The sequence below is a fragment of the Myotis nattereri genome (assembly GCF_964212035.1).
Source record: "Myotis nattereri genome assembly, chromosome: 4".
In the NCBI taxonomy this organism is placed as follows: domain Eukaryota; kingdom Metazoa; phylum Chordata; class Mammalia; order Chiroptera; family Vespertilionidae; genus Myotis; species Myotis nattereri.
Window position 1 is genome coordinate 58683864 of NC_138079.1, and position 21937 is coordinate 58705800.

At 39.6% G+C, this 21937-nt stretch overlaps 1 protein-coding gene across 1 annotated transcript in view; it reads right to left on the bottom strand.

Moving 5' to 3' along the window:
* Positions 1 to 341: 341 nt before the first annotated feature.
* The window catches only part of LOC308518511 (solute carrier organic anion transporter family member 6A1-like), a gene marked incomplete at both ends in the record, with an annotated part of 54635 nt that continues 33039 nt past the window's right edge, over positions 342 to 21937 (bottom strand). The window contains 5 exons of the mRNA XM_081090256.1: positions 342 to 351; positions 459 to 646; positions 7650 to 7803; positions 9460 to 9655; positions 21207 to 21351. Of these exons, the coding sequence (XP_080946382.1) occupies positions 342 to 351; positions 459 to 646; positions 7650 to 7803; positions 9460 to 9655; positions 21207 to 21351 (693 nt within the window). The remainder of the gene's footprint in view (positions 352 to 458; positions 647 to 7649; positions 7804 to 9459; positions 9656 to 21206; positions 21352 to 21937) is intronic.

The following is a 21937-nucleotide window of genomic DNA, read 5'->3' on the forward strand; positions in this document are numbered from 1 at the left end:
CTTCGGTTGATCTCTTACCCTGATCTGTGTTATAATTAAGAACTTTCCTATATTTATGAATTTTCAAGGTGTGGTAAATTAAGTATTTAAATTTAGTTTTGTTTTAAGATAAAGCTAAACTAAATGGGTTATCTATAGACTATGCAAATACAGTAGATAAAGAATTAGACATACACATAAATTTTGATGATGTAACAATTTGCCTATATATGAATTTTCCATGTTAAAGTTAATTACTTAATTTGAACTAAATTTGATATCAATGGGCTTTATGCAAATAAATTAGCTAAAATAGAGAATTAAACATACACATTAATTTGGACAATGTAACAATTTCTCCTCTAGCAGTTCCTACGGTGAAACAAAAGAGTAAACCATTTACTACAATATTGTAAAGCTTCCTAAAATTGTCTTCTTATATACTAAAAAACAATTTGTATGAATAATAATATACATACCGAAGGATGGTCAGCATGTTCGGTATAACAGAAAAACAAGCAAAAACAATCATAGAAAAAACAAAAACAATGAACATAGGTAATTTATAGCAACTTGATTCACATGTCCCAGGTACGGCATCAATAAAATCACCTTGCTCATCTGAAATTGCTATTCCTTCATCAATGCAAGAACAATTGTAATATGTCTATGATAAATAAGATGGAAAATTATCTTTTAGAAATATAATCATAAAGCAAAAACTTATTACTGTAAAATAAAACCAAATCAATAACTACATTGGAGACTAGCCAGTTGTATCAGTAAATGCCCTTACATTAAATCTGCCAGTCATCATTTAGAAATGAAACATTAATGACATGTCCAAGCTATTTTACCTAACAAAGACTCATGTGTGTGTGTGTGTGTGTGTATGTAATTATTGTTAGGGAAAATTCTATTAATTTAAGAAATTCCACCAAAAATATTTACACCTAATTACACAAATAATTTTTGGAGAACTATGTAAATTGAGGGCAATTAAGTATAATGTAATAAAATTGAACTTTAGCTGAGATTGGAAACATGGACAGTTACCCAACTGTGGAAGGTTTTGGGACTATACTGCAAAGATAAGACTTTATTTTGTATGTAATGATGGCAGGGCTATTATCTATTCAGCAGAGTAGGCCTTGTTTAGGGCACTAATACATTAAGGACACATACAACTGTTGTAATTCTAGTGTCTTTTAAAATTTTTTAAATAAGTATAATAATAATTAATCCAGCCTGGATCATATTTGTCTTCATACTAATACAGGTATACATTGATTTTTAAAAATTAATTTAATTAAATTTTTTTTTTTTTTTTTTTTTTTTTTGCTTATAAAGGCAATGTACCTAGGGCCAATGAAAGTCACACTATATCCCTAAGTGGGAGCCAATGAAAATTTGGGGTAGTAGTTGTAGGGTTGATAATTCAAGAAAGATGAAAAAGTGATATTTCTAAGAACTAACCAGAGTTTGAAGATACAGAGATCAGTTAGCAATTTACTAATCTATTTAAAATATTTTAGTTTAAAAAATTATCATAAATCCAACAGAAATATGGATCTAGGTTATTAGTGAAGGTATTAAGAGGTAAGAAAATTGACTTGAATCAATGAAAAATAAATTTAAAAATAAAATAATTAATTTAAAAAAATGACTTGAATCTGATTGATTCATAAAATGATGCTCCAAAAATCATCTCAGTTTATTTGTAGGAGTTACTAAGTAGTTACTAAATATGCTTTAAAAAAAAGAGAAAGAGAAAGAGAGAAAGAAAAGAAATATCCAAACTGCCAAGTTATTCATTCCACCATATTTTTTTTAGTGCTTCTGTACTAAATACTAAACATCATTCTAGGTGTTGTGAAAACACACTAAACAATACAGTAGAAAGTAAGGGCTCCTAGGGGTAAACTTATCATAATGAGTGACTACCTCAATGACTCAATATAAACTGAGCAGAGATTTGAAGAAGGTAAGGGAGGGAACCATTGGTTATCCGAAAAAAGTGCATCCCAGGTAGGAAAACAAAATCATGCTTAAGAAAAGCAAGGAGGAAAATGTGGCTAAAGCAGAGCTAACATGAAGTAAACTTAAGAGAAAATAAAATTGGAGTAGTGAGAGGAGATTCAATTATACACATTTATTATATAGGACTAGAGGCCTGATTATATAAAAACTGATCAATAATTACAAGACCAATTTAAGAACTTTGGTTTATAAACTTAGTAATGTGAAACCATTGGAGGAATATATGTATAAACCAGAGGCCTGGTGCATGAAAATTTGTCCACTCAGTGGTGGGAGGGGTCCTTCAGCCTGGCCTGCACCTTCTCACAGTCCTGGAGCCCTCAGAGGATGTCCAACTGACAGCTGAGGCCTGCTCCCTGGGGTCTAAGCTGCAGTCTGGCCTCCCTCTGCAGGAGGTGACCAGGTGGGCTGTTCAGGGAGCAGCGTGGTCGGCGAGTGGCCGCCCCCCGCCCCCTTCCCCAGTCACCTCTCCGCCACTGCTGGTCACCGCTGCCCCCTGATCACTATCACCTCCCTCTGCCTGCTGGCACACTCCTTGGCTGGCCTGGTGCTGCCTGCTCACCGGCCCCACCCCGTCAACCAGTCATTCTGCTGTTTGGTCGATTTGCATATTACACTTTTATTATATAGGACTAGAGGCCTGATGCACGAAATTCATGAAAGAGTAGGCCTTCCTTCCCCTGGCTGCTGGTACCAGCTTCCCTCTGGCATCTGGGACCCGGGCTTCCCTCTGGCCACTGGCACCTGGGACCCAGGCTTCCTTCCAGCTGCCAGCAGGCACCCAAAACCCAGCTTCCCTCGCAGCCCCAGCTTCGTCCGGAAGGACATCTGGTCTAATTAGCATATTATACTTTTATTATTATAGATGATATTTTAAAATGTTACTTAGCTATTATATTGAGACTACGGGTTTAATCTATGATTGTTAAGATGAAAGCAGACACAACAGTTAAAAATCTCTTGAATCAAGCCCTAGCCAGTTTGGCTTGGTTGATAGAGTATCAGCCTGCAGACTGAAGGGTACTGGGTTCTATTCTGGTGAAGGGCACATGCCCAGGTTGCGGGCTTGATTCCCAGTGGGGGCGTTCAGGAGGCAGCCAATCAATGATTGTCTCTCATCATTGATCTCTCTCTCTCTCTCTCTCTCTCTCTCTCTCTCTCTCTCTCTCTCTCTCCCTCTGAGGAACAGCAGCCTCGTGAGCAGCCCACCCCAATTGGAATGGATTTTCTGAAGGGTTTTAGAGTAGAAGTGTTTATCAAAAGGAGAAAGTCATGTGGAGGCTTCCCTGAAAGAAACTAAGACCTTCTGTCCAGAGAGGCCATTAGTCCATGGTTCAGAGAGAGAACCAAAACAATAAACACAACTTCACTGTTTTTCACCATCTTTCTGATTTTTCCACTAGAACTCCTTATTATTTTAATCCAGTCAGAAGCTGGAAGGCAAAAGAGCTCTCATCCTATAGATCAGTCTCCTGGAACAATGAGGAGGGTAAAGAAAGGTGAAAAGTAGATGTGGATATCAGACATAAGATATCTACTACAACAAATGGTTAGAGGCTATAGAATCTAGGCTGACTAAGGGCAGAAGTGAAAATATGAAGAAGGTTTAGTGAATAGATTATAGAATCACAAGATATCAGGCTCTGGGAGGATCAAAGAACTATGGCATTATATTCAAAGAGATATAATGAAAATGTCAAAAGTTATATCAAAATGAAATAGTAAAATATATTTAATTCAAACAATAAAAAGGAAGGTAGGTCTTTTTAAAAATACATTTTTATTGATTTCAGAGGGGAAGAAAGGGAGCGAGAGATAGAAACATCAATGATGAGAGGGAATCATTGATTGGTTGCCTGCATGCCCCACACTGGAGATCGAGCCTGCAACCTGGGCATGTGCCCTGACCAAGAATCAAACCATGACCTCTTCATTTATAGGTTAACACTCAACCACTGAGCCACACCCGTGATCAGGAAGCTATATCTTAACCCACCATGGCAATAATTATAATAAATGTCAATACTCTAAAAACTCCAATTAAAAGACAGATTAATAAATTGAAGAAAAAGCAAAACCACATTATATGCTGGCTACAAGAGACACTTTACACATAAAGACACAAATATTTGAAAAACAAAATGATAGAAGTAAGATGCACCATGGAAACAATCAGCAAGAAAAAGCTAGAGTGACTATTTAATATATAAAATTTAATATATTACTTAAAGACAAGAGTATTACCAGAGATGGAAAAAGAGATTTTATAAAGATAAAAGGAACAATTAGATGTGACAATTATAAAAAATTATGCACATAATAGCACAGCCTGAAAATACATGAAGCCAAATAATAATTATATTAGGAGATATTTTTCATACACACCGTTCAGGATTTAATATAATATTACAAGGCTTGCAAACTGATAAGAATATTTAGCTTAAAAGTAAGAGAGAAACAAATATAAGTAGGCTCAGAGTTGATCTAGATAGTGGACTTAATAGCAAGAACTTTAAAATCACTCTGAATTTTTTTAAATGGAGGGTAAAGTGGATAAAATATCTTAAACGATGTGAAATTTAACAGGATTTGGATTCTACAAAAACATAAATGTTAGAACGTAAAAATATGATGAGTAAACTTAGAACCTCTTACTGGGCTTAAAAGTAGACCCTGGAGAATAGAGAATGCGACAAGTCAACAGGAAGTATCTACATTGAAACAAACAGATGAAAGGAGATGGAAAAATAGAGAAAAGAACAAAAGAGTATTGGACACAGTGGAAAGGTCTATTGTAGTCTCTGGTAGGCAGAATTCTAAGATGTACCTAAAATTCCCACCCTCCCACCTAGGACCGCGGCTTAAGCTGGGGGCCGAGGTGGCTAGGGGTGATCAGGCGGCAGGGGGGCAAAGTAGGGGCAATTCGGCCGACAAGGGGGCAAGGTAGGGGCTATTAGGCTGGCAGGGGGGCAGTTAGAGGCAATCAGGCCACAGGCAGGCAGAGGTAGTTAGGGGCAATCAGGCAGGCAGGCAAGCGAGCAGTTAGGAGCCAGCAGGCCCGGATTGCAAGAGGAATGTCCATCTGCTGATTTAGTCAGACATCCCCCAAGGGGTCTCAGATTGGAGAGGGTGCAGGCCAGGCTTCTAGTTTTATAATGATAGCTATATCAGCTGCTGAAAAGAACTAGCCCCAATGAGAAAATTAAGAAAACACAAGATTTCTTTTACATCTATGTAAGGAAATTTGAAGATCTTTGGCGGCATAGATAAGAAGAATACATATGGGTCTCAATGAGGCAAAAATGCTCAGGAATAATATCAATATGAAGGGGATATATCTATTTTCAGTTTTAGTAAAGCTGTGAATTTTATATAGGAAATGAGAAATATTCAGAGGCATAGTATGTTCACCATTCCTTTGCAAATTTTTGCACAAGTGCAATTAGAGACCATCCAATTCTAACTCATGTTGACCCTGATCAAGTTTTGAAAATGAACAATTAATCAGAATTATTTCTAAGTTGACATATTTTCATTGAAAAAATACTTTCCAGAGGGAATTCCATTAACATCATTTAGATACTTGATCATTTTTGTATATGATGTTTCTTTTACTAGTATTTAATTTTGATTTTGTTTAAAATGATTTTTATTGGTATCAATTCTTTCCCCCTTTGAAATAATGCATATTTTATCCATTAATCTGTTGCATCCATATAAAATTGTACTAATCATAGCTTCTGCTATTGTCAGTTTTCCTTCAGAGCCATTATTTCTATCAAGACTAAGGGTGTCCTGGGTAATTTTTGTTGTTGTTTTTTTGTTACTCCTCACTGGAAGATATTTTTTCATTCATCTTCAGGGAGAGTGGAAGAGAGAGGGAAAGACAGAGAGAAACAATGATGTGAGAGAAACACATCGATTGGTTGCCTCCTGCACATGCCCTGAACAGGGCCCAGGCTGGGGAGAAGCTTGCAACTGAGGTACATGCCCTTGATTGTATTCAACTCCAGAACCCTTTGGTCTACAGCCAATACTCTATCCACTAAGACAAACCATCTAGGGCCTGGGTAATTTTGAAGAGATCTAATTTTTGTCAAAAAATTTTTATTCTGGAACCATTTAAGATCTTGCTCTCCAGCGTGTGTCATCAATTTGACTTAAAGTCTTATAAAAATTCTCAAAAATATTTTATTCTTCTTTCAAGTTTTATTTAGTATCAAATGTTATCACACAGTTTGACTATTTTGTTGGTTATTTCTATCACTGTTATTCATTATGAATTATTCCTTAGAGAAATACAAGAAAATCATAAAATTTTTTAATAAATACAAAAAAAATCATTAAAAGCAATTCCCCCCCCCCCCCAAAAGAAAATGTTCTGTTTTATACTGTGGTGACAACATGAGAATTTACAAGTCATTTACTTATTTCAGACAAAAATGGAGGAGAGGAAGTAAGTGGAGTATAAAGTACATTTTCTATAAGTTAATAAATTGTTGAAGATGGGTGATTGGCATATAGGAGTTTGTTAACTTTTCTATTACATTTAATGCTTTACACAGTAACATGTTTTAAAGGTTTAAAATATATAATGTAACATATAATAATTTTTAAAGGGTATGCAACTTTTTTATATTAGTAGTCAATAAAAAACTAAAGATATATGAACCTTTACTAGTATAATAATAGGGTAATATGCAAATCAACTGAACAGCAGAAGGACCGGTTGCTATGATGCACAGTGACCACCAGGAGGCAGGTGCTTAATGTAGGAGCTGCCTCCTGGTGGTCAGTGCACTCCCACAGGGCGAGTGCCATTTAGCCAGAAGCCTGGCTCATGGCTTTCGAGAATGGGGAGTGGGCCTAAGCCAGCAGTTAGACATCCCCTGAGGGCTCCCGGACTGTGAGAGGGCACAGGCCAGGCTGAGGGACCGCCCCTCCCCACTAAGTGCATGAATTTCATGCACCGGACCTCTAGTTAAATCATAAGCCATTGAAAGGTGATCATGAGGAACTAAAAGTTGGACAGGTATGCAAATACATTATAATGAAATGAGCTGTGTAATAGGGCAAAAAATATTGTTATGAATTACATAACTAATAAAGGACTTTAGTGCTTAATAAGGGAGGTGGTATGATGTCTATAGGTCAGGAAATACATGTCTCTGTTTCTCTCCCCTTTATAAAACTAGCCAGAGAAGAGAGAGAGAAACTGAATTTTTACAGCCTGAGTCCCTACTTCTGTTCTACTTAAAGGGGAGAAGCTGAAGTTGCAGTTCATTACTTAGATAAAAGCTCATTTATGCAACTTTGGATATAATAAAATGAACCTGGAGTCAAACAAGTAGCTGAGTGTTTAGCTGCTCTCCATGACAAAAAAAAAAAAAAAAAAAACTGTCATAAGTTGGTAAAAGACCCAGGGAAGTAAGGAATTCTGACAGAAATGGCCCCAAAAATGAACATATAGGGGAATTTTAAAATGAGACCTGATTCATGTAAATATCAAAGAACAAAAAGGGATAACAAATGTTCAATTTTAAATTATGTGCAGTGCTGCCATAATGTAAACATCACCCACAAGCTCAACCCCTTACTGGAGAGAAAGAAGCATAACTTAAAATAATTACCTTCTCATTATTAGATGTTTTAGATTGATTACAGCCTGCAAAGCAAGGAGAAAAATATCCAATATTGTCTCTTCCACATACAGCAAAATAAAATGAAGATGAGCATGTACAATGAGAATTGCAAGGGGCTGTTAGGTTTCCCAACTGCCCTGTTCTGTAGAAAAAGAGATTGAATGTAATTATAATGCCGTGGTATATTTATTAATGTATACATCAAGATATCCACACCAACCCATACACAGTTGAAAGTCTACATAATAACTTAAGTTGACCCTCTGTATATGTGGATTCCCAATTTCAGATCAAAAATACTGTTTTCCATCCATGGTTGAGAATCAGCAGATGTGAAACCCAAGGACACAGGAGGCTGACTGTATGTATATTATTGAAAAAAATATACAGTCAGTGGTCCCACACAGTCAAACATGTTATATTATTCAATATCTGGATACCCTGTGGGTCTATTCTATCATCTGTTTTGTCTCATGGATTTTTACCATGTCCCTGGCCTGCCTGGTAATTTTTTTAATGCAAATTTTTGCCAAAGATAATTTATAGCTCTATATATTATCTTTTGTGCAGAGCACTGGATGTCTCTTTTTGCTGCTATGTAGAATGCTTGCTGGTCACATCAATCTAATTAGAGGACAAATTAACTCCTGGGTAGGCTATACTACTTTAGAAAGGCCCTCACTCATTGGTCTTAGCCTTTCATTGAGAACATGTGTCCACCAAAGTTCCTTCCCTAACACATTCTAATCTCACCAGCACATTAATCCCTTATGTAAAGAGAATTACAATACTGATAACATTTTTCTCTGCTTTTTACAAGATTCTGCTCAGTTTCAGCCTCTTAGCTTCCTAATTGAGTGAAAACCCAATAGAGTGTTATCTCATTTGTTTAACTCTCTCTTCTCTGATATTCTGCCCTGCCCCATGCTCTTATTTTGGTCTCTTTAGAATCATAGGTCAAAAACTTGTGCTGATTTCTTGTCATATTACTAGATGCTTCTTGCCTGGATCCTGTGGCCAAACTCTCAGTTTCTCACTAATATACAGAGTTAGCAAATATCCTCGGAGTGGGGTGGGGTGGGGTGGGAAGGAGAACTACAGAAGGTTGCTCCTCCTCTCAAAGGTTAGCCTTTCTCAGGATTTTGGCTTTTAAATTCCTAGCTGTCCAAGCAGCTTTAAACAAAATTTTATACAGCTTTTCTATTTACTAGTATTGTCAGTGAGAGCAATGGTCTGCCTTAAGCTAGTCCATTGTAGCTGGAAGTGGAAGTTTATTTTCATGTTTTCCTTGGTTAGTTCTTTGGTTTCCAGTTCCAGTTCTGTTCCCCTGTATTTAATGTTAATCTCTGCCAAGTTCTTTGAATTTTTGTATGTTTAGCTTAAAGGAGATATTACTCATGCATACTTTCAGATATACTTTAATTCTATTCTTGGACGTCTTTAAGAAGGCAGACATACCAACTCAGAACACAAAGTCCGTCTTGCTTTGTACAGACAGTACTATTCTGTATTGCTAGCCACCTTAGGACAGAATTCTACTTACAGGTTCTGAATCATTTCAATGTGTTTTTTCTTTAGTATTTTATGAATGTATAAACAATCATGTAATAAGCTATCATTGTTATGTTTCTGCCTTTAATATGAAAGGTAAAACTATGCTTTACTTTTTTTTATATGTTCAATAATTCTAAGAATGATAAAGATATAAATAAAAGTCACTGGATACATTATCTTTAATTGACTAAAAAATACGTTGTTGGTTTGGATATAAATATCTAATACACAAAATTATATTTACCCATTATAATCTTCAGTGATCCCAGCAAATGGTATTGGTTCACAGCGTACAAAAACTGAAAGCATAACCAGTACAAGTGATATGGCAGATGTAACCATTGTAAAGCTCATAAGGCCTTTACAATACATTTGTAACTTGGAAACAATGACACCTCCCAGAAGCTGGCCAAAAGCACCTCCTGGAATTAAAACAAGCCCTAAAGGAAAAAAGGAGGAAGAGGAAACACAATTAAAAATAATCAACTAAAGGTATTACAGAAAATTCATACATTGATGCATTCCTCTCTGCTCTAAATATATAGCAAACATAGATTTAAATAAAAAGACAGAAAATTTGATACAGAAGGCATGATACACATCTCAACAAACCTGAACCTTAAAATTAATAAAAATTTGTCAATTTTGTTCCTATGGTAGTAATGACATCTAAGATAAACCCAAAACTTAATCCATGCAAACAGAAGATGAGAACTGTCTCACTGAGAGCTATTATTATATAGCTGCCTGGATTTATGGTTTTAGCAAGAGGCATGCCCATAGTGACAAGAGTTCACAAACAGAGATTTGTTACCAAATAGTAAACCAAGCCTCCCATTGCTTCTGGTTAATATCAACAATCTCAAATAAAGTAGGACTCAAGAATAACCACTCAGAGATATAGTTTTCTTTTCCATGAAGCCGGAGGGATTAGAAAGAGGTAAGCACAAGAAGGAGGGAAAAGGAGCAGGAGGAGAAGAAATATAGTTATAAAAAGAAACTCAGATGAAGATAGCACAGTAATTTCATACATTGATATAATCTCCTCTGCACCAAACATATAGAAATGGTAGATTTAAATAGGAAAATAGGAAATTAAATATAAGGTAAAAAACAAACAAAAATCCCATTAACATCAGATTAAATTTATAGCATAGGATTATCTGACAGTCTTGTAAATAATTTTAAAATGCCCCAAAAGATTAATGACAGTATAACTTCAATAAAAATGAAGAAGAAATACAATCATAAGAGAAAGTAATAAAAAATAAGAGCAGGTGGATAAAAAAAAAGAACAAATGAGAAGCCTAGATATTTTAAAATGCAATTGTTAAAATAAAAATTCAAATCCCAGACTAGAGACATTTGATACTCAATTAATAAATTGGAATAAAGCATTATGTTATTCATCCAGCATGTAACTTTTAAAAAAAGAGAGTGAGCCCAGCTAGTGTGGCTAGGTGGTTGAGCACCAACCTATGAACCAGAGGTCACCGTTTGATTCCAGGTGAAGTAACATGCCTGGGGTTACAGGCTCGGTCCCCAGTAGGGGGCATGTAGGAGGCAGTCAATCAATGATTCTCTCTCATCATTAAAGTTTCTATCTCTCTTTTCCTCTCTGAAATCAATTTAAAAATAAAAAAAAAAAAACAACGAAAGAAGAATAACTAAAATAAGCATTTAAAAGACAATGGGTACAGTGGAGAAATTTGATACACATGACCTCAGCAAAATGATGGTCAAATTCAAAAGGTAATGTATGGTAATAGTATATACCACTGATATGGTGTGATAAAAATGGCACATTATGTCTGTGGTTTTCCTTTCAAAACCCATAACTCCTGTTTAATCATGAGAAAAACATTAGAAAATTTCCAACTGAAGGACATTCCAAAAAATAACTGACAAGCACTCCTCAAAACTGTCAAGGTCACCAAAAACGAGAGAAGTCTGAGAAGCTGTCATAACCAAGAGCAACTAAGGAGACATGAGAACTAAATCTAATATGGTATTCTGAGTGAGATCCTGGAACAGAAAAAGTATATTATGTGAAAGCATAAGAAAATATAAATAAATGTTGACTTTAGTTAGTAATATTAATATTGGTTTACTAATTCTAAGCAAGATACCATGCTAATATAAGATAACAAAAGGGAACCTAGGTGTACATATGTAGAAACTTTACGATCTTCAATTTTTTCTATAAATATGAAACAATTCAAAAAATAAAGTTTGTTTTAAAAGACATTGACAATTATATAAGAAGCTCCATAAAATATTTTACAGCAGTCATGAGAGATATAATGAAAGCGAGACCAGAAAAACAATATTTGCAAAATTGTTACTGAGAATGAGAATTTTCCATAATTAAAGAAACATTAATCTTGGGAATAAATGTACACTTCAATTGCTGAGGAGTAAAAAATGAATAATTAATTACATCTTGCATATAAAGAATTAAGCTAGAGAAATTCACATCAATACTAAAGTGAAAATTATGAAAAGCTTCCAGAGAGCATGTTATTTGCAAAATAATTACAATTATAGCTAGTTTTAAAAAAAGGTAATATTAATAACCTAGACCCCAGTGGCTCTCCCACCCGCCACGTAGCCACACGCCCACCACGTGCCATCACTTCTGGAGGGACAGCAGCACCTGACTGGAGAGGGAGAGGTGCTCCAGCACCCATTTCTCTCGGATTCCCTGGGGCCCTGGGGTGCTTGCCCCAGGTCAAGGGTGGGAGGACTAAACACACATGGTGTGAGAGAGAGCGCTTCGCCTGCTGTGCACAGAGCCTGGCAGCCCCGCTGGAAACCACCGTCTCTACAACGTCCATGACAATCAGACAACTGTCCTCAGAGGCCCCTCCACTGCCCTGGAGGCTCCTCCAGCTGGTACTCCCTCTACCAGCTGGCCCCCAGGTGCCCACTGATCCCCTTTACCGAGCCCCACCTCCAGGCCACCGGTGAAGGGCTGGTTCCGCGCACGCGCACGCGCACTTGCTGTGCCTGGAGTGTTCTCTGGGCCAGGAAGGCAGGTGAGAAAGGACCACGCAGGGCAATTCGCTCCCCTCCCTCCCCAGAGAAGGGAGACATGGCTGCTGGCTCTCCTCAAGAGGGCGAACCCTGACAGACCCCTGCGCACCTCGCCACCTTCTCGCCTTAGCTCAGCCCGTCCCCCTGGGTCTCGGCAGCGGCGTTCATGGCACTCAGGGCGTAGGACAGCTTGGGCCTGCCGTTCCCCATGCCCTCTCTGCTGGGGGCCGTGACCTCCTCTCCCTCCATCAAAGCCCGGGACAGCTCCTCCTCAGTCACAGCTTCGAGGGGAAGGAGGGGGAAAGCATCAGAGCAGCCGCCGGCATGCAGGCCCCACGTCGCGGCACGCGTGCAGCCTGTCTTAGAGAAGAGGTGTCTGTCTGTCCACCCCAACAGCCATGCCCCAGCCCGCGCATGAGCTGGACACATGGCAGGTGGCCAATGACTGCTTTTGAGGCTGACTTTCAGCACTTCCCAAAAGCAAATACTCATTAAGAAACCTCAAATTAAAATTTAAAAAGAAACAGCAAAAAATAAATAAATAAATAAAAAATAACCTAGACCCGTGGTCGGCAAACCGCGGCTCAAGAGCCACATGCAGCTCTTTGGCCCCTTGAGTGTGGCTCTGCCACAGAATACCACGTGGGGGCACAAATGTACAGTGCGATTGAAACTTCGTGGCCCATGCACAGAAGTCGGTATTTTGTGGAAGAGCCACACTCAAGGGGCCAAAGAGCCGCATGTGGCTCCTGAGCCGCAGTTTGCCGAGCTTCAGTTTGCCACCACTGATCCTAGACCAAACACATATGAACGTGCACACGCATGCGCGCGCACATGCTCCTGAAAAGTAGGGGTAGTGAACTGTCAGTGGGTAGTTAAAATCTCCTAACCTTAATGAGGGAGATAAAATGAAGAAAAGAGATGATTAATAAGCAAAAAATACAAATAAGTTAAAAATTACTTAAATAAATTAGAATTCACAATAATACTAAATAAATAAAATTAAACTTTCAAAAAGACATTATTAAATTGGATATTTTAAAAAAGCAAACTTTGAAAATAAGAAAAAATATGGATCATGAAAATGGACCATGGCAACATATAAAATAAATTATGTAAAAACTGCCCAGATTTCACTAAATTTAAAAATCCAAAAACAAAGTAGTATTTTAATTCAATGTTTTCAAAATAGATTTGGCTTGTAACACTTTTAAAGATGTTAAAAAAAAATAACTGCTTTGAACAATCAGTTATTTTAAAAGAGAAAGAAAAACATATATTTAGCAACTGAAAATTTCAGTAATTCATGTATTAAATAAAAATGTGATAATAAAAATTAAAAGTGATTAAAACTAAACAATAATAAAATTACATTTGAATGCATAAGAGGATATTAAAGAAATTCTGTCAATAATGATACCTCCATCATAAGGTTGGTAGGACAACTAAATAAGTTAATATTTAAGTGCTTAGAATAATATCTAGTCACAGAGTAAACATTACATGAATGTTTGTTAAAAGGTAGACATTTACACACAAATTCATTTATTAGTAAGCAAAAAAGTACAGAGTAGGGGCAACATTTTATCAAGAAAATTATGAGAATTGGAACTGAACCAGGAGACTGCATAGGGAAAGCAATAAGCCTAAAGGTAAGGAAGTCAAGAAGAAGCAAAACACATTTTACCCCAGAATCACAGAAGTTAAGGGCAGTAGGTACCAACAAAAACAAGAGTGAGTAAGCGTTATAAACAAGAGGAAGAATGGAAGTCTATATAAAAAGTTTGATCCTCAAAATTCCTATTCCCAAGTACATGGCATGTGCTTGACCAAGGAGAACTTATTCAGTTTGAGCTTGACAACCATATATTTTGTAAAACAAAGCACATCTGTAATCAGAAAATTGAGAACCCAACTCAGATAAGAAAATATTGGCTGTCAGTCTTATTGGCCTAGGCCAGTGGTCGGCAAACTGGCTTGCAAGCCACATGCGGCTCTTTGGCCCCTTAAGTGTGGCTCCTCCATTAAATACCACGTGCAGGCGCGCACGTACAGTGTGATTGAAACTTCGTGGCCCATGAGCAGAAATCGGTATTTTGTGGCAGAGCCACACTCAAGGGGCCAAAGAGCCGCATGTGGCTCACAAGCCACAGTTTGCAGACCACTGGCCTACGCCAGTGATTTTCAACCAGTATGCAGTGGCACACTGTTGTGCTGCAAGAGTTTTTAAAATATAAAATACTTGACTATTTAGTCAGGAGCACTGATCGCTTTTTTCCCTTAGATTGTCAAATTAAAAAATGACAACAGCCAACACAATAGCTGTCCAGTGTGAGTGAATCAAAATTAGACCTAAGGCCATGAAGACCTTTTTCTATGCCTTTATTATTTCACTAGAAGCCTGATGCATGAAATTTGTTCAAGAGTAGGCCTTCGCAGCCCTGGCTGCCTCGGCTGCCCTTGCAGCCCCGCTGGCTTTGTCTGGAAGGTTGTTCGGAAGGTTGTCCAGGCGGTCGTTCTGCCATTCAGCCGTTCGGCCCTTTGGTTGATTTGCATATTACACTATTAATATTATAGACCATTCCATCTAGAATTTGTGTTTGTGTATGTAGTGAGGTAGAGGTCAAGATTTATCTTTTTTCATAAAAATATCTAATCGCCCTGACCGGTTTGGCTCAGTGGATAGAGCGTCAACTTGCGGACTGCAGGGTCCCAGGTTCGATTCCAGTCAAGGACATGTACCTTGGTTGCGGGCACATCCCCAGTGGGGGGTGTGCAGGAGGCAGCTGATCGATGTTTCTCTCTCATCGATATTTCTAACTCTCTATCCCTCTCCCTTCCTCTCTGTAAAAAGTCAATAAAAATATTCTTTAAAAAAGAATATCTAATTGATGTAATATCACTAATATCTAATTAACTCAATTTTAAATATATATTAAATTTATATTTTGAGGGCATACACATGTATAACTATATTACCTATCTCACTGGTTAGGTGACTCTTCTGACATTATAAATTATCTCTCTTTATACTAAGTAATGCCTCTTGCTTTAAAGAATACTATGTTTAAAATTATTATAGTTATACTACTTTTTGTTTTGGTTAGTATTCATATAGTACAACTTTTTAGGTTCTTTGACTTTCAACCTTTTCATGTCTTCATATTTTAGCAGTGACTCTTGTAAGTAACATAGTGGATTTTCCCCCTCAATCTGACAATCTTTATTTATATACACACTAGAGGCCTGGTGCACAAATTTGTGCATGGGTGAGGTCTCTAAGCCTGGCCAGCATCAGAGAGAGACCATGCAAGGTTGGCTGGCTGCGGGAGGTTGTCTGTGGGAGCCCACTGACCACCAGGGGGCAACTCCTGCATTGAGCATCATCATAGTGACCAGTCGACCTGTCATTCGGATCGTCCAGTCGTAAAAGTTGCTTAGGCTTTTATATATATAGACTAGAGGCCCAGTGCACAAAAATTTGTGCATTTGGAGAGGGGAAGGGGGGTCACTAGCCCGGCCTGTGCCCTCTCGCAGCCTGGGACCCCTCAGGAGATAACGACCTGCTGGCTTAGGCCTGCTCCCGGGAAGCAGAGGGCAGGCCCAATCCCTAGGTGCAGCCCCTGGTCGGGCTCAGAGCAGGGCCGATTGGGGCACCGCCCCTTGTCATGCACAGAGCAGGGTGGATTGGGAGGTTGTGATGCCACCCTCAGTCACACTCAGGGTAGGGCCGATTGGGGGGTTGGGGCACCGCCCCCTGTCACACTCAAGGCAGGGTCGATGGGGAGGTTGCGGCGCCACCCCCTGTCACGCATAGAGCAGGGCCAATCAGGGGGTTGGGGTGCTGCCCACTGTCACGCACAGAGCAGGGCCCATCAGGGGGGTTGGGGCTCTGTACCCTGTCACGCACAGAGCAGGGCCAATCGGGGTTGGGGCACCACCCCGTCACACCCAAGGCAGGGTCCATGGGCAGGTTGCGGCGCCACCCCCTGTCACGCACAGAGCAGGGCCAATCAGGGGGGTTGGGGCTCCGTACCCTGTCACACACAGAGCAGGGACCATCAGGGGGTTGGGAAGCTCCCCCCTGTCACGCACAAAGCAGGGCCCATCAGGGGGTTGAGGAGCTCCCACCTGTCACTCACAGAGTAGGGCCGACAGGGGATTTGGGGCACTGCCCCGTCACACACAGAGCAGGGCAGATCAGGGGGTTGGGGTGCCACCCTCTATTACCCACAGAGCAGGGCCAATCAGGGGTTTGGGGTGCCACCACTGTCACACTCAGGGCAGGGCCGATGGGGAGGTTATGGCTCTACCCCGTCACACACAGAGCAGGGCCCGTGGAGGGGGGGTTGGGGCGCCACCCTCTATCACCCACAGAGCAGAGCCGATCAGGGGGTTGGGGCGCCACCACTCTCACACTCAGGGCAGGGCCGATGGGGAGGTTACAGCTCTACCCCGTCACACACAGAGCAGGGCTCGTGGGAGGGGGGGCGTTGGGGCGCCGCACCCTGTCACACACAGAGCCGCAGGGCAATCAGGGGGTTGGGGAGCTCCCCCCATCAGGCACAGAGCAGGGCCGATCAGGGGGTTGGGGCCCCACCCCCTGTCACACACAGAGCTGCAGGGCAATCCGGGGGTTTGGGCGCTACCCCCTGTCACACTGATCCCAGTGCTGGGAGGCCTCTCGGCTCCGCTGATGCCGGTGCTGGGAGGCATATTACCCTTTTACTATGTAGGATAGAGGCCTGGTGCACGGGTGGGGGCTGGCTGGTTTGCCCTGAAGGGTGTCCTGGATCAGGGTGGGGGTCCCGCTTGGGTGCCTGGCCAGACTGGATGAGGGGATGATGGCTGTTTGCAGCTGGTCACACACCCTTTAGGGTGTGGGTCCCCAGTGGGGTGCCTGGCCAGTCTGGGTGAGGGGCTGAGGGCTGTTTCCAGGCTGGTGGGTGGCTGAAGCTCCCAACCGCTCCTTTTTTTCTTTTTCTTTTTTATTTTGGGCCAGCTTTAGCTCTGGCTCCAGCTCTTAGGCCTCCGTTGCTGAAAGCAGGTTTCTGGCCTTTGTTTACCTTCTGTATTTGAAACAATGCTGCGATCCTGCTGGCTGAAGCCCGGCAACTAAAGCAGGTTTCTGGGGTTTTGTTTAGCTTCTATATTTGTAACATAGTTGCTTAGAGTTGCAGCTCAGAGGCCGGCATTGGCAGGCGGGGAATGTTGGAGTCCTCCGTCACTGAAGCAAGCAAGCCTCATGTTCGCTTCCAGCTGCCTGGCTGCCAGCCGCCATCTTGGCTGGCAGTTAATTTGCATATTGCCCTGATTAGCCAATGGGAAGGGTAGCGGTCGTACGCTAATTACCATGTTTCTCTTTTATTAGATAGGATAATTAACATTCTATTTATTGGGCAACAATTCTCCATTACCCTCTGATGCTATATATCCTGCAAGCAGAAGCACTGACTACTGTTTGTTCTATCCTTTCAAGGATCTTTGTATAGTGAACAGCCTTAGATAACAGAGGTATTGTCCTCCTCCAGAGTGAGGGCAGGTTTGCTTCCAGTTTTGGAAGACAGAGATAGCATCCCCTCTGGAACTAAGAGAAGACAGGTGTGCTGTCGAATATAATAAAAGTTACCATCTCCCTCTGGATCAACAGGCATGCATGATTACTATCCATTATAAAGTATTTGGGTTCCCTAAGCTCAAGGAATGCAATGCAATCCACTCCTGTAATGCAACCCATGTGTGTGCAGACGTCACTGGCTCTCCTTCACATCATCCTGTGGGATTGGGGCTCAGAAAACTCACACACACACACACACACACACACACACACACACACACGGAAATACTCCAGCTATTGCTATTGCTGTAAGTCACAAACTTCCCTTCATCTCTGACCACGGAGACTTATGCCTTCTGCTAGCATCTATGACATTATGATAGACTAACCTGTTAGCTTTCAAAGAGAGTAGAATTCAAACCCTTAACAGATCTTAGTACTTATGGTGACAAAGATGGGATGCTGACAGAAATATGGCCTTATGCAAGATGAAGAATGACAGCCTCATAGACCAAGTAACAGGACTTGACAGAAGTACTGGGAATCAGTAGTGAACATGCTGATTATTGCCTGTTAGTGATGAAGAATTGGGAAGGTGGCTGCATGCTGAAGTAGACTTAAAAAGACAGTACCACAGAAGGTGCCATGGTAGGTATTAACTCGCCTCTGGGCAAAAGGACTTCCTCACCAACCTGATCATTAGCCTCTGATTTGCCCATGGTAACAACTATTACTAAGATACATCCTGGTTGGACAGAGGATTCCTCCTGATTTCAGACAACAGGTTACAGAGGTGTGCAATCACACTGACTGTGAAAGGAGGGAATTTTATAACCACTATGGACACAAACTGGTGAATAATCAGAAGTTTAGCTAATTCGTTTGGGTGATTATGGAGTGGAGTGCATAATTGTTTGTTAAGGTGAAATGGCAATAGCTGGGTTATTTTAGCACCCAAAGATAAAGACCAATTTTCATTCATGTTGCAAGGCCACAAATACGCATTTGCAGTACTCCCTCAGGGATACCTAAACTCTTCTGGCAATTACCACAAGCATTTATTGTCACTACCACTACCCTCTGATGCCCAAAACTTTCACTGATAAATAACATTCGGTTGGCCAGAGGGTCAGAAGCCACAGACTCAACGGCTATAACTTTGGTGTTATCACACCTTCATTAGCAAGGGTGACTGATGATGCCCCAAAACCTGAGAAGACAGATTCACAATATCCAATCCCTCTGGAAGTTTAGGAAAAGTAGTTGTCTCCCTTCCCCCCAATGAAAAGGCAGCCTAGAATCACTTTGGACTCTGAGTACTGGAGACATAGATGACTCACTTGGGCATTCTACTTGGTCTTTTATATCAGCTAACCTACAGGGAGCGTAATCCAAAGACTTACATTGGAAGCTAATAAGCAAGCTCTGGCACACTCCCTACTTTGAGGTAGCACAAACCTACTAACCCACTTGATCTACAGGTCCTCATGACTGATGATTAAGTGTGCTGGAGCCTTTGGAAAAGGGAGGCAGCCTCCACTCGAAAGTATCTCTTTGCGTATAGGACTCATTGACTCCCTGAAACCTTTCCATTTGAAAAGCAACTCTTGGTTTATTATTGCTTCCTATCAAAACTGAAGCCCTGACCAATGGAGGCTTTGATATTCTCATTTTGGGACAGACCAACTCAGATTCATAACTAACTATTTGACAAGCCTTTTTTGTCAACTGGAAAGGGTAATATTTAAGTGATAGGCATGTTCATATGGGACTTTTAAGTTCTCAAAGAAATACCTCCAATAGATCATACAGCCCTCAGAAGACAATGGAAATCTCTCTTAAATAAAGTTCCTCTTGGTTATTCAGGGGAGCTTTCTGGAGAGATGACTGAAATATTAATTACACGCACATAACAGTTCTCTCTACAATAAGAGTAATCAAATTAGAAAAGGTTCTATAAAATTTGTCCCTGGTCTTAGTTGAACTAATCCATGACTCCACCTCATCCCTGGAAAGCACTCTGTTTGGACTGTCACTCATCAGCATTGTTATTTGTGGATAATGGAATTGCCCAAAGCTTCATCCCTGCAGACCAAGGTAAAATGTATGCAATAGCTATTACATTCTGTTAAACCTGGATTAATACCTCAGGCTAAGTGGAAAGGTCAACACAGAAACTTACAGAGAAAGCCATCTGGTTTCCTAAGGTAGACCCTGAGGGCCAAGAGATTTATTTAGCTGGCTGAGTACAGAACCTTGCCATCATGGTTAAGGCCGTTATGGCAGGTAGCCTTATCCTATTGCTTGGTGTCCCTGCTGAGATCAGCTTTAATCACATACTGTATGAAACAAGTTGAATGGATTTAGTGTCAATCACTGCCAATTAGATTAATCATGCTGGCAAACAACGTAGATACTCATGGAAAAAGTTGTCATTATGGCCCTTAAAAACTGTATGATGTTTTTAATTTTTATACGATTTGCAGTCTGACAATGTTGTGCCCTCTATCACAAACTCTACTCAATAATAGGCTGATAGTGTTTTCTCACATCTTAATGTTTCTTTTTCATTTGTCCCACATGTTTTATGTTCTTTCCTTTCTTGCTTCTTTTACTATTAATAAAAATTTCCCCAATGGATATACTTTTTACTATTTTTTACATAAAATAAGTGATTACATTTACCACTTCACCATTAATGCTTGTACCTGAAAACATATAATTCCACTTGTAACCTCTTTTGGAGAGCCAATTGTCAATAGCCAGTGAAACTGAAGATATATGCAGGCAATTACCTTTCAATAGCTAAACCCAAAGGCTTTTCAACTTTTAAAAATTTGCACAAGAAGACATATACAAGCCTATTGTTAGTGTACTGTTTGAAAGAGAGAAAGGGTCGGAGGCAATTTCATGTCCATTAGTATGACAACAGATAGATAAATAGTAGCAAGTTAATAAAATAGAATCATATAGAACAATTAAAATTAATTAAATAGACAGAGATCAACATCAATCTGATGAGCATAATTTCAATGACAGTAACAGAAGAATATGTACAAAATGATACATGAATATTAAAAATAGATTGTATATGGATAGGGACATAGGCACTGAAAATACACAAACATGGGGAAAGGATACACTCTAACTTTAGAAGAGTGGTTATCTATGGGGAGGGAGAAAAATGTATGGGGTAAGGGAAGGGTGCAGAAGTCTTACAAAATTTTATATGTTAAAAAATGCTGATGTATTGATGGCAAAGTGCTCATTTTTTAAAATTTGAGCAAACGGTATTTAGGTATTTAAAATCTAATTTCCCTTTTTGAAATATTTTATAAATACCATATAAAATTTTACATAAAAGTTTCCAAATTAATTACAATGAGCATAAAAGTTACCTGAAAGTGTAGTTGCCTGACTAGTTGTTAATATAAACTGATTTTCTATATATTTAGGCAAAAATACAGAAGCTCCAATCATAAGTAAAAAGTCTGAAGCTCTGGTCAGAGCTAAACATACAAACATTGGAGTCGTCAGAAGAATCTGAAATAGAAATGTTACATGTGGATTATTTTATTTTGTTACCTAAGAATCAATATCCCTATTCATATGTTAATAACCAATCCACAAAAATTTAACCTTTCCCAATGCAAATTGAAAAAATATATATATACAAATTCGAACAGAAAATTACAATTCACCAATCTACACATACCATGAAAGACTGATAGTGGTTCAAACATGTAGTGTTTGAACTATTTTTATTTGTAATTTGATCTCCATACTGCCTGTAATTTTTATTTGTGGGTCTGGTAGTTTGCCAGAAAGATTGAGAAAAAAAAATAGATCTCATTAACTAGGGAAATTAAAATTTCCCTTAACTTTATTTTTTTCTTAGCAAATATTTTCATTTTCTAAAAAATAGACAAAGAAAATTGAAGCAGGGAAAAACCAAGATGACAGCATAGGTAAACACCGGAAATTGCTGCCTCCCACAATAAATTCAAAATACAACTAAAAGACAAAATGGACATCATCCAGAACCACAGGAAGGCTGGCTGAGTGGAAATTCTACAACTAGAAGGAAAGAGAAAAGCACTGAGACTCAGAGGAGGTGCGGAAGTAAAGT